The sequence below is a fragment of the Corvus kubaryi genome, unplaced genomic scaffold (assembly GCF_017639235.1).
Source record: "Corvus kubaryi isolate FWS band 111438036 unplaced genomic scaffold, C.kubaryi_AGA036_p1.0 37152, whole genome shotgun sequence".
Taxonomy (NCBI): Eukaryota; Metazoa; Chordata; class Aves; order Passeriformes; family Corvidae; genus Corvus; species Corvus kubaryi.
In genome coordinates, this window is record NW_024581040.1 from 131,305 (window position 1) to 142,925 (window position 11,621).

An 11,621-nucleotide genomic window follows, 5' to 3' on the forward strand; every position below is an offset into this window, starting at 1 on the left:
GAGGCCACAATGTGGCTTGCGGACACGGGGCACAGGGGACACGGGGGCACAGGGGACACGGGAGGGCCGTTTCCCCGCGGCCCCGGCCCGACCCCACCCGCGGGGGGAGTTGGGGGAGTTTGCACGACTCGGAAAAAGTTTGCGGGGGGGGGGCGGGGGCGGTGACCCCCGGGACGGGGCGTGGCCGGGAGGGCGTGGCCAGGGTCGGCGGGGGCGTGGCAGCCGCGCCATTTGAATGTGATTGGCCGAGCGGGCGGGGCGGGGAGAGGGGGGCGGGGCGAGGGGCGCTGGCCCCGCCCGGCGGGGACGCGGCGCTGCCCCGCACAAAGGCGGCGGGAGCGTCCGGTGCGGCCGCTCCGCTCCCCGCGCCCCGGGACCCCGGCACCCCCCGGCACCCCCCCGGCACCCCCCCGGCACCCCGTCGGCACCCCCCGGGACCTTCCTCCCGCCTCCCTCCCGGCACCACCGCCCGCCCGCGGCTCCGGGACCCGGCACCGGGAGCAGCGGGATCGCCAAGTTCGGGCAGCGAGAGCAGCGCCTCGGAGCACCGGGAGCGTCTGGTCCGAGCACCGGGAGCGCACGCCCGAGCACCGGGAGCCGTCCCGCCGCGCACGGTAGATCGAGACACCGGGAGCCGTCCCGCCGGGCACGGGGTAGGGCGGGCAGCGGGAGCCGTCCGGGCAGCGCCGGGTACGGGGGATCCGGGCACCGGGAGCCGTCCAGGCGGGACCTGAGAGCAACCAGTCGCCGGGGGTCGTCCAGCCAGCAGCGGGCACGACAGAGCTGATCACTGGGAGCCGTCGAGGCAGCACCGGGCACGGCAGATCAGGCCACCGGGAGTCATCTAGGCGGGACCCGAGTATATACAGTCACCGGGAGTCGTCCAGGCAGCACCGGGCACGGCAGATCCGGTTGTGGGAGCCATCCAGGCAGCACCGGGCACGGCAGACCCAGACGGGGCACCGGGCACGGTAAATCGGGGCGCACGGCTCGGGGCACCATGGGCCCCCCCGGCGTGCTGCCCGCCCTGGCCTGGCTGCTGGCAGGGCTGAGTGTGCCGGTGCCGAGCCGGGCCCAGCTGCACGGCGAGAAGGGCATCTCCATCCCCGACCACGGCTTCTGCCAGCCCATCTCCATCCCGCTCTGCACTGACATCGCCTACAACCAGACCATCATGCCCAACCTGCTGGGTCACACCAACCAGGAGGACGCGGGGCTGGAGGTCCACCAGTTCTACCCGCTGGTGAAGGTGCAGTGCTCGCTGGAGCTGAAGTTCTTCCTGTGCTCCATGTACGCGCCCGTGTGCACGGTGCTGGAGCAGGCCATCCCGCCCTGCCGCTCCATCTGCGAGCGGGCGCGCCAGGGCTGCGAGGCCCTCATGAACAAATTCGGCTTCCAGTGGCCGGAGCGCTTGCGGTGTGAGAACTTCCCCCGGCACGGCGCCGAGCAGATCTGTGTGGGGCAGAACCACTCGGAGGACGGCGGCTCACCGGCGCTGCTGACCAGTGCCACGCCGCTGGCCGGCCAGGGCACCCCCGGCGCTCCCCGCTATGCCACCCTTGACCACCCCTTCCACTGCCCACGGGCGCTGAAGGTGCCCAGCTACCTCAGCTACAAGTTCCTGGGGGAGAAGGACTGCGCGGCGCCCTGTGAGCCCACCCGTCCTGATGGCCACATGTTCTTCAACGAGGACGAGATCCGCTTCGCCCGCATCTGGATCCTCATCTGGTCCGTCCTCTGCTGCGCCTCCACCTTCTTCACTGTCACCACCTACCTGGTGGACATGCAGCGCTTCCGCTACCCCGAGCGACCCATCATCTTCCTCTCGGGGTGCTACACCATGGTGTCGGTGGCCTACATCGCCGGCTTCGTGCTGGAGGAGAGGGTGGTCTGCAATGAGCGCTTCCAGGAGGACGGCTACCGCACTGTGGTGCAGGGCACCAAGAAGGAGGGCTGCACCATCCTCTTCATGATGCTCTACTTCTTCAGCATGGCCAGCTCCATCTGGTGGGTCATCCTCTCCCTTACCTGGTTCCTGGCTGCCGGCATGAAATGGGGCCATGAGGCCATTGAGGCCAACTCCCAGTACTTCCACTTGGCCGCCTGGGCCGTGCCGGCTGTCAAGACCATCACCATCCTGGCCATGGGGCAGATCGACGGGGACCTGCTGAGCGGTGTCTGCTTCGTGGGCCTCAACAACATCGACCCTCTGCGGGGCTTTGTGCTGGCCCCGCTCTTCGTCTACCTCTTCATCGGCACCTCCTTCCTCCTGGCCGGCTTCGTCTCCCTCTTCCGCATCCGCACCATCATGAAGCACGGCGGCACCAAGACAGAGAAGCTGGAGCGGCTCATGGTTCGCATCGGGGTCTTCAGCGTTCTCTACACCGTCCCGGCCACCATCGTCATCGCCTGCTACTTCTACGAGCAGGCGTTCCGCGAGCACTGGGAGCGCAGCTGGATCAGCCAGAACTGCAAGAGCTTGGCCATCCCCTGCCCGCTCCACTTCACGCCCCGCATGACTCCCGACTTCACCGTCTACATGATCAAGTATCTCATGACTCTGATCGTGGGCATCACCTCCGGGTTCTGGATATGGTCGGGCAAAACCCTGCACTCCTGGAGGAAGTTCTACACTCGGCTCACCAACAGCAAGCAGGGCGAGACCACGGTGTGACCCCCCCCGGCCCTGCCGCCCTTCGGCCTGAAATATTTTTGGGGGGGGAGGGGAGTTATTATATATTTTTTATTTTTAGATTTATTAACGTCTAAGGGGTGTCTCTCTTTCTCTTTGAATTTTTTTTTTTTTTTTGTAATTAAACCTGTAAATAGCATTTGTAAATTTAATGATATATTTCTATTTAAAAATGTGAAAAAAGAGGGGGAGAAAATAGGACAAGAGGGAGGGAGAAATAGGAGAGAAAGGAGGGGGGAAGAGGGGAGGAAAAAGGAAGAAAAGGGAGAAAACAGTAGAAAAGGGAGGAAAAAAGGGAGAAAGGGAAGAAAAAAGGAAAGGAAGGAATAAAGGAAGAGACAAGGGGAAAAATGAGCAGGAAAGGGTGAAAAAAGGAGAAAAGCGAGGGAAAAAGGGGAAAAAGAGGAAAAAGGAGGAAAGGGAAGAACAAAAGTGGGAGAACGGGGAGGAAAACAGAAAAGGGCAGGAAAAAGAAAAGAGAAGGAAAAGGAGAAAAAAAAAAGGGAAAAAATAGGAGAAGGAGAGAAAAGAGAAAAAGAGAAAAAAGGAGGGGAAAAGACAGGGGAGAAAAAAATGAGGGGAGAAAAAGGATCGGGGAAAAAAGAGAAAGAGGTGAGAAAAGGGAGAAAAAAGAGGAAAAAAAGGGAAAAAACACTGCCGAGCCTGGGAGAGGACCCTCACCCCCCTGCTCGCCCCTTCCCGCTCCATCCCGGCTCCCCCCAGCCGCTGCTCCGCCGGCCCCTGGAAGAAAGGGTGAAAGAAGGCAAAAACCCCAATAAAAAGCCCATTTTTCTCGCTCTCCTTTCGAAATTCCCCAAGAAAGTGGATTTTTTTCTTCCCCACCCCTTTGCTCCCACGAGACCCTGGGCTGGGGCTGCCCCCCCCGGGGGCTCTCCCTGGGCCCCCCCACTTGGCCGATGACTTTTCCTCCCAAATCGTTTTTTGAACAACCCTTCACAAATACAAATGAGTCAAAAAAAAAAGCCAGATTATTCCCAAGGGCTTGTTTTTTTCCCCTCAAAAAACCCCAATAATTAAGTTGTGGGGGTCCCCATGGATTCTGCCGGGCCCCCACTTCCACCGCCCCGTGGGGGTGAGCCAGCGTCTCTCTCCAGCTGGAACAAAGTGCTTTGAAAGTGGAAAAAAGAGGTTTTTAACCCAAAAAATGAGGAATTTTCAGTTTGCAGTGGGGGGGGGGGGGGGCCTTCCCCTGTGCCCCCCCCCCGGGAGGAAATAGCTCACATTTTCTCTGGGATTAGGGGTTTGGCTGGGGTGGGCCCCCGATCCCGAGGCTCTGGGGAGAAGCGGGTCCCGACTCCGGTTCGGTGTCGGGATTGGGGGATGCTGGAGGGGGGATGTAAGGGAGTTTCAGCTGGAGGGGGACAAGCTATGGGCGGGGGGGGGGGGGGGGTGGAAGGATGGATTTAATCAGCTGGATTTAATTGGAATGAAAAAAAATACTCTTCCCAAAATGGAGAGGGAGACCTGGCCGGGAAGTGCTGGCCCCAGGGGTGCCCCAAAACCAGCCCCGGGGAGCCTCAACGCTTCTTGTCTCCCTCATTCCAGGGGATTTGGGGATCCCTGGAGCACAAAGCGGGATTGTGGGGGCATTGCACCATTCCCCTTCCCCCAGCAAAGCCCGGGAAAATCCCCAAACCCCCTTAAATATCCCAATCCCGCGATGAGGGCAAGGCGGGAGCCGAAGGGGTTAAGGCAGCGCCTCTCCAGCACATTTTGGAAAGGAAAAACTCTTTGGATCCGGTTTAATTTTCCAGCGATGACTTGGAAGGGGGAGAGAAGAGGGGGAGAAACTTATCCAGGGCTTTTTTTCCCCCCCTCCTCTGTGGTTTGGAGAAGGAGTTTGAGGGTCGGGCTGGGCCGGTCGGGACCCCCCCAGCACCCCCTTGGCACCCCCCAGGGCGCCCCAGCACCCACTGTTACCCCACCCCCCACCTTGGGAGCCTCTGGAAATGGGAATTCAAGCGGGGTGACTCCTGCTGCCTGTTCTGGTGGTGGCATGGGCGGGACGAGCCTTGGCCATGGGGTGGGGGGACCCCCCCTGCGCCCCTGAACCCCTGCCCCAAGGGTGCCACTTCAGGGGGGTCCCCCTTGCCATGGGGGTCCCGGGCCATATCTAGCCCGGGCTCTGGGTGCTTTGGCTTCGGGGTGCTGCCCTCGGGGTCCTGGCTCCTGCTGGAGGGTCTCACTCCCCAAAAAGCAGCTCCCCCCCCCCCCCCCCCCCCAAGGCCGCTTTGTTTTGCGGAGGCGAAGCGCGGCTCACGGAGGACGGGGGGAATGTAAACTCTCCACCCAGGAATGCAGGAGCTGCGAGAGGAGATTTTTTTAAAAGGCTTCATGTCCTGGCTTTGGAAGACAGAGCTGGGATCTGGGATCACCGTGGCTGCTCCTGGGCTCCAGGGGTGCCAAGGGATCTGGGGGTTCTGGGCACCCCACGGGCAGTGCTGGGACCTGCTGGGGGTCCCTGTCCCCCTCCCCGGCCCCACAGGCTCCTGTGATGGAGTTGGAATAGGAGGAACTGGGCCATGTGGCCCTTTCCAAGCAATTTTTTGGGGGAGTTGGAGGTTTTTGGCTCTCAGGGCTGTTTGAGGCCCAAACAGGAGGATCTGGAGGGTGTCTGCAAGCAGCGGTCAGCGCGCGTCCCCTCTGTCCCCTGCTCTGTCACTCCAGGGATGGGGCACCCCAAAGATGGATCTCTCTGGGAATGGTCACCTGAGGGACAACTAACCCTGGCTACAGGTCACCCTGGGAATGGGTGACCCTAAGGATGGGGAGAGATCACCCCAAATCCAACTAACCCCAGCGATGGGTCACCCCATGTCCAAGTAACCCTGGGGACATGTCACCCAGAGAATGGGTGCCCCCAGGGCCCACTAACCCCGGGGACAGGGACAGGGGACAGGGACCTCTGCTGAGCACGGCTGTCCCCAGGCCGGTGGCTCCCATCCTCCTCTTCCCCTTTTAAGCCAAGTGAAGAGGGAGCAAACGCCAGCGGCTCGGGCCGTGTCCCCGCCCGGCCGTGCGGGGCTCCTTTGATGTCCCCTAATGAGCCCCGCGCTGTTTTCACAGCTGCCACCGCCGCGGGAGTCAATTAACACCCAAACCCCTGCCCGGCCTGGCCCGGAGCACCCGCAACTCATCACACCAGTGCCACCAGTGCTCGCGGGGCTCGTGCTGCTGGGGATGGGGACAGGGGTCGGGTCAGCAGTGGGGTGACAGCACTGGACTGTCCCAGCACAGGGACAGCCCCGGGCGTGAAACCGCTGCAGGGAAGGGAGTGAAGGAGGAAGGAACTGGGAGAAGGATGGGCCAGGGGGTGTCCCCAGCATTGGTTGTCCCAGTGCTCCTGGGACTCAGGCCGTGGTCACTCCTGTCCCCTGCCGCTGGCTGTCCTGTCCGCTGGACCATGGGCTCCCCTGGCCACAGGCTCTCCTGTCCCCATATCCATGGGCTCTTCTGTCCCCTGTCCTGCATGGCCCCTGTCTCCTGGGGCTGTCCTGTCCCCTGTCCCCATGGCCCCCAGGCTCTCCTGTCCCCAGACTGTCCCTTTCTCAGCCCCGGGTGACAATTCCCTCAGGTCAGTGGGATGCATCTCCCCTGTCCCCTCCCCTGCCACTGCCCCTCTTGTCCTGCTCTCCCGCAGTGACCCGGGGGTGGCACAGGGAGGTGACAGGGCGCAGGGATGTGACGAGAGACATCTCTTTGCTACACTTCACGTGTTCCCATAATCACTTGGCATGACAGGTCCCGAGGCTTTGTGGGGACATCTCTGGCTGTCCTCCCCTTCTGGCTCCGTGTGCCTTCACCCCCACGGGGACAGAGCCAGCAGGGACCCAAGGGACCAGCACCCAATGGTGCCAGCGGGCCCCCGGGTGTCCCCCCGTCCCCGTTGTCCCCCCCGGGCGGGCGCTGGAGCGGGATCTGGCTGCGGCCGAGGCCGAGCCCTGGCCGGACGCCAGCGGGGACAGGCGGCCGGCGGCTGGATGCGGCTCCGGCCGCGCCGCTCTTAAAGGAGACGGAGCCGCCGGGAGCTGCCGGGATGGGACCTGCGGGACGAGACCGCAGCTCGGGGGGCCCATCCCGTCCCCATCCCATCCCCATCCCGTCCCCATCCCGTCCCCATCCCGCCATCCTGCGCTGGTGTGTGGGGTGGGGGTGGGATCCATCCCCGTCACTGTCCCTGGAGCCATGTGGGATCCTGGCTCTGTACAGGACACACCTGAAGGGTGCGGGAGTGGGGAATGGGGGGCCACCTCCACATCCCAGCATTGTCCCGGAGAGCTTGGGATCAGCGGGTGTGATGAGCTGTGCCATTCAGTGTCCTCCCCTGGACACACGGATGTGGTGCCCTGTCTCCATCCCAGCACCTCTCTGCAGGGCAGGGGGTGATGGACACAGCTGGGTGGGTGTGGGACCCCATCTCCATCCTGGGTGACTCCTGGAGAATCTGGGATGGATGGGCACACCCCATCTCCATCCCAACACCCCTCCTGGAAAATAAGGATGATGGACGGACACAGCTGGGTGGGCATGGGCTCCCATCTCCATCCTGGTGCACCTCCTGGAGAAGCTGGGATGGGTGAGCGTGGGACCCCACCAACATCCAGGGCCCATCCAGAGAGTGTGGGGTGAATAGACAAGGCATGGATGGACATGGATGAGTGGAGGGATGGACAGAGGGTGGATGGACACAGATGTGATGGGTGGACATGGGATGAATGAAGGGATGGATGGATAGATGGATATGGGATGGATGGACATGAATGGATGGATGTGTGGAACGGATGGACACTGGATGGGATGGATGGACACTGGATGGGATGGATAGACGCTGGATGGGTGGACACAGAGGGGGTAGATGGACATGGAATGGATGGACAGGGATGGAATGAGTAGGCACGGGATGGGTGGACACAGATGGGATGGATGGACACAGATGGATGCATGGACACGGATGGATGGACACGGTCACCCCCAGGCCCCCAGGCCCCCTCCCCGCCCTGTCCTGTAGGGCTCTGCCCGGGGCTGCCCCTCGGCCTCGCGGTTCCGCAGCTGCCCCGGCCGGGGGGCCCAGGGGGGGCTCGGGGGAGGGTCCGGCCGGGGGGCCCAGAGGGGGTTCGGGGGAGGGTCCGGGCGGGCGCGGGGGCGGCTCCGGAGGCGGCGGCGGCTCCGGGTGCGGGAATGTTTGTGCAGCTGGAGCCGATTATGGGGCGGGAGCGGGAGGGGGGAGAGGGGGAGCGGGGGGGCGAGGGGGTCGTGCAAGGGGGAAAGGGATGTGCAGGGAGAGCAGAGCGCGTGTGCAGGGCGCTCCCCACGTGGAGGGTCCCCAGGCACCCCCGTGCCCACGTGGGGTGCCACCCACACCGACCTGTCCCCACGCGTGTGTGCAAACCCCGCACGCCAGGGACACGCCAGGGACACACGTTCACACCCTCGGGCTGTGGGTGCCCCTCAGGGGCTGCGGGGGTCACTCCCCCCCACACCGGGGGTCCCCAGCCCGGCCCCGGTGTGGTCCCGGCGGGGAGCTCTGGTTCTGGTGTTCACTCCGGTCCCTGCTGACGCCCTGAAAGCTCTCGGGGAGTGCAGCCACACTTGGGGCAAGGGAGGTTTAAAGGCCATTGACTGTCCCTGCCCTGTCTGGGGACTGAAGGAGCCACCACTGCGGGGACCTTGGGGGTGACCCCTCATCCCTGCCCAGCCCGGCCCCCCAACTCCGGCTCTGATTCCCCTCTGCAGATGGAACAAGAGGAGAATGGTGCCAGGGAAGGGGAAGAGGGGGATGGCACCCTCAAAACAGAAAATTGGGAGTGTCCCCCCATGGCACCTGGGCTACCCATCAGAGGACACCCCAAAACCCAGCATCCCCCCATCAGGGTTTAACCCCTGCACTGCCAGGACCATGACGCTGCCTGATCCCACTCCCTGTTTCCACTGCTTTTACCCCAAAACAGCTGGTTCGGCTTGGACAGATTATTCCTTTGGCCCAACCTCCCACTTTGTATTAATTATTCATTATTTTTTTTAGTTGTTGTTATTATTATTAATAAAGGGAAAGAAATCAGTCCTCAGCATGGCAAATGACCCGGCCTGCCTCCTCTGGGAAGGAAGGGATAGAGGGGCAGAGGGCTGGATGGAGGGATGGAGGGAGGTATGATGGAGGGGTGGATGGATGGATGGATGGATGGATGGATGGACGGATGGAGGGATGGATGGATGGATTCAGGGAGAGATGGAGGGATGGATAATGGATGGATGGATGGATGGATGGAGGTTTGGGTTGGACAGATTATTCCTTTGGCCCAACCTCCCACTTTGTATTAATTATTCATTATTTTTTTTAGTTGTTGTTATTATTATTAATAAAGGGAAAGAAATCAGTCCTCAGCATGGCAAATGACCCGGCCTGCCTCCTCTGGGAAGGAAGGGATAGAGGGGCAGAGGGCTGGATGGAAGGATGGAGGGAGGTATGATGGAGGGGTAGATGGATGGATGGATGGATGGATGGACGGACGGAGGGATGGATGGATGGATTCAGGGAGAGATGGAGGGATGGATAATGGATGGAGGGATGGATGGAGGGATGGATGGATGGATGGATGGATGGAGGGAGGGATGGATGGATGGATGGAGGGATGGATGGAGGGATGGATGGATGGATGGATGGAGGGAGGGATGGATGGATGGATGGAGGGATGGATGGAGGGATGGATGGACCGTGTCTCTGCCTGCACCACCCTCTGCCACCACACTCACCCTGTGCCCACTGGGTTTCAGGGGTGAATGTGGGGTTCAAAACCTGTTTAATGCTCTTTTTTGGGGTGGATTCATTAAATCCAGTGGCTGGTTCCATGCTGGAGTGGACTCTCCAGAATTCCAGGATGTGCCTTGTGCACACAGGGTACTGCTCATGGACCCTGAGGTTCACCCACAGGTTCCTGGCTTTTCCTTCATCAAAATCCCTGCTCCATTCCCCCCTTGAAGCCTCCTTTGGGGGCTTTTATGCATCATCCCTCCATTTCTGAGAGTTTTCTTGACTGGTGATTGGAGGGACACAGGGCTGGATCCACCCCGGCGCTGCAGGATCTGGCTGCCATCAGTGTGATGAGTTTGGGGGGAGGGGGTGGGTCAGGTCTCAGTGCCAGCGATCCCAGTGTCTGCTCCCCTGGCTTTTCCCACTGCAGGGAGGCAGAGCTGGGGTCTAACAGCTCCCTCAGCCCCCCCAGTGCCACACAGACACCCCTGACCCATCAAACATCATCTGCTGGGCACCAAAACTTGGCTGCTGAGGGGGGGAAAAGTCACTGCTTCGGTGCCACCTCCCCAGGCCTGTCCCCAGGGCTGTCACCTCCTGGGTGATCCCACTGTGACATGAGTTCCCAGGCGCAGTGGCTCACCAGGGTTCTGGTTTTATTCCCCATTTAATAAAAAACGGACCCTTTAAGGCATTAAATTGGCTTTTCCTCCAGCAGAAAGGTGCTGGTCTGAGGAATGCTCATGCCGGCTGGCTGGGGACAGCAGCAGGACGGGGTCGGCCGTGGGTGGTTTGGGGAGCTCAGTGGTGATTTGGGGGCTGTTTTGTGACCAGCTGAGGGTGCAAGGCCAGGTTTCCCCCCAGCCCAGCCCCTGCTGCCGGCAGCGCTCCTGGAGCAGGGAGAGGGGCTGGGAGGGGAGGTGGGAACAGCGGGGGAACACAACGGGAAGGGCCTTTCCCACCGTGGGCTGCCCTGAGGGTGGATCCGGCAGTGGGATGGGGACAGCGTCCTCCTTGCGGGGACGGGGACAGGATCCTCCTCCTCGGGGACACGGGGACAGCCTCCCTCACACACCCTGCCGTCACTGGTGCCACGGCCCTGCTGGGCTCTCCTCCCTTCCCGAGGCTGTCTGGGGCGCTGGGGGGGCCGGGGGGATGTGGATCCTCTAGGGGATCCCCCAGCAGGACGTGGCCATCGATGTGGTCCCTACGCTCCGGCCACCTCCAGCACTGGACCCGCGGCTGGGGGATGTCGCGGGTGGGACCCCACCCACGGCCCCCCAACCACAGCGGCTCTCCCGGGGCCCAGGACCCCGCACAGCTCCCGCTCGGGGCCCCTCGAGCTGCTGTCCCCCCCTTTCCCGAGGACGGGACCGCCCCGGACGCCACGAGAGAGACACCGCGATCCTCCCCGGCCACGCCCCACCGACCACGCCCTCCATTGACCACGCCCACAATGACGACACCCCACCCATAGACCACGCCCACGTCCCGACGCCTTTCCCGCCCAGCTCAAGGCCCCGCCCACCTCCCCAGACCACGCCCCCTCCCCTCAGCCCGCGCGCCCTTTGCCTGCCCACGCCCCCTCGGCAAAAGCCACGCCCCCACCGCAGACCCCGCCCCAATGCTGGGCACCCGCACGGCGCAGACCCCGCCCCAATGCTGGGCACCAGCACGGCGCAGACCCCGCCCCAATGCTGGGCACCAGCACGGCGCAGACCCCGCCCCAATGCTGGGCACCCGCACGGCGCAGACCCCGCCCCCAGCCCCGCCTCAGCCCCGCCCCTTCCCGCTCTCGTCCCCGCCCCCTTTAGGCCACGCCCATTTAACCGCCAGAACCGCTTTCCTCAAGCCGCGCCCCTTCGTCGCGCCCCGCCCTCTGCCCAGGCCACGCCCCCCCGCGCCCCGCGCAGGCGCCGTTCAGCAGACCCCGCCCTCAGGCCCCGCCCCCTCATCAGGCCCCGCCCATTCCGGCGCCCGCGCGCCGGGACTGCAGTTCCCGCCATGCCGCGCGCGCGGAAGGGGCGTGGCCGCGGCGCCGCTTCCGTGCTGGCGGCGAGGCGGAGGAGCGGCAAGATGGCGGCGGCGGCGGTGCTGGAGCTGCAGCGCGCGCAGTCCCTGCTCTCCACCGACCGCGAGGCCTCCATCGGCATCCTGCAC

At 63.1% G+C, this 11,621-nt stretch overlaps 2 protein-coding genes across 2 annotated transcripts in view; both read left to right on the top strand.

Moving 5' to 3' along the window:
- Window positions 1-377: 377 nt before the first annotated feature.
- Window positions 378-2,844, top strand: FZD2 (frizzled class receptor 2). Its single transcript, XM_042021573.1, has one exon. It carries the CDS (start codon window positions 1,001-1,003, stop codon window positions 2,672-2,674), a length of 1,674 nt encoding a protein of 557 aa, XP_041877507.1. The 5' UTR covers window positions 378-1,000; the 3' UTR covers window positions 2,675-2,844.
- An 8,678-nt stretch (window positions 2,845-11,522) lies between these two features.
- The window catches only part of PSMD11 (proteasome 26S subunit, non-ATPase 11), an 18,559-nt gene continuing 18,460 nt past the window's right edge, over window positions 11,523-11,621 (top strand). Inside the window, exon 1 of the mRNA XM_042021578.1 lies at window positions 11,523-11,617. Coding sequence (XP_041877512.1) covers window positions 11,538-11,617 — 80 coding nt within the window. The 5' untranslated portion in view covers window positions 11,523-11,537. The remainder of the gene's footprint in view (window positions 11,618-11,621) is intronic.

What these genes read in the sequence shown, in the direction of transcription:
- FZD2 (XM_042021573.1), top strand. Translation starts at nt 1,001, where the DNA reads ATGGGCCCCCCCGGCGTGCTGCCCGCCCTGGCCTGGCTGCTGGCAGGG.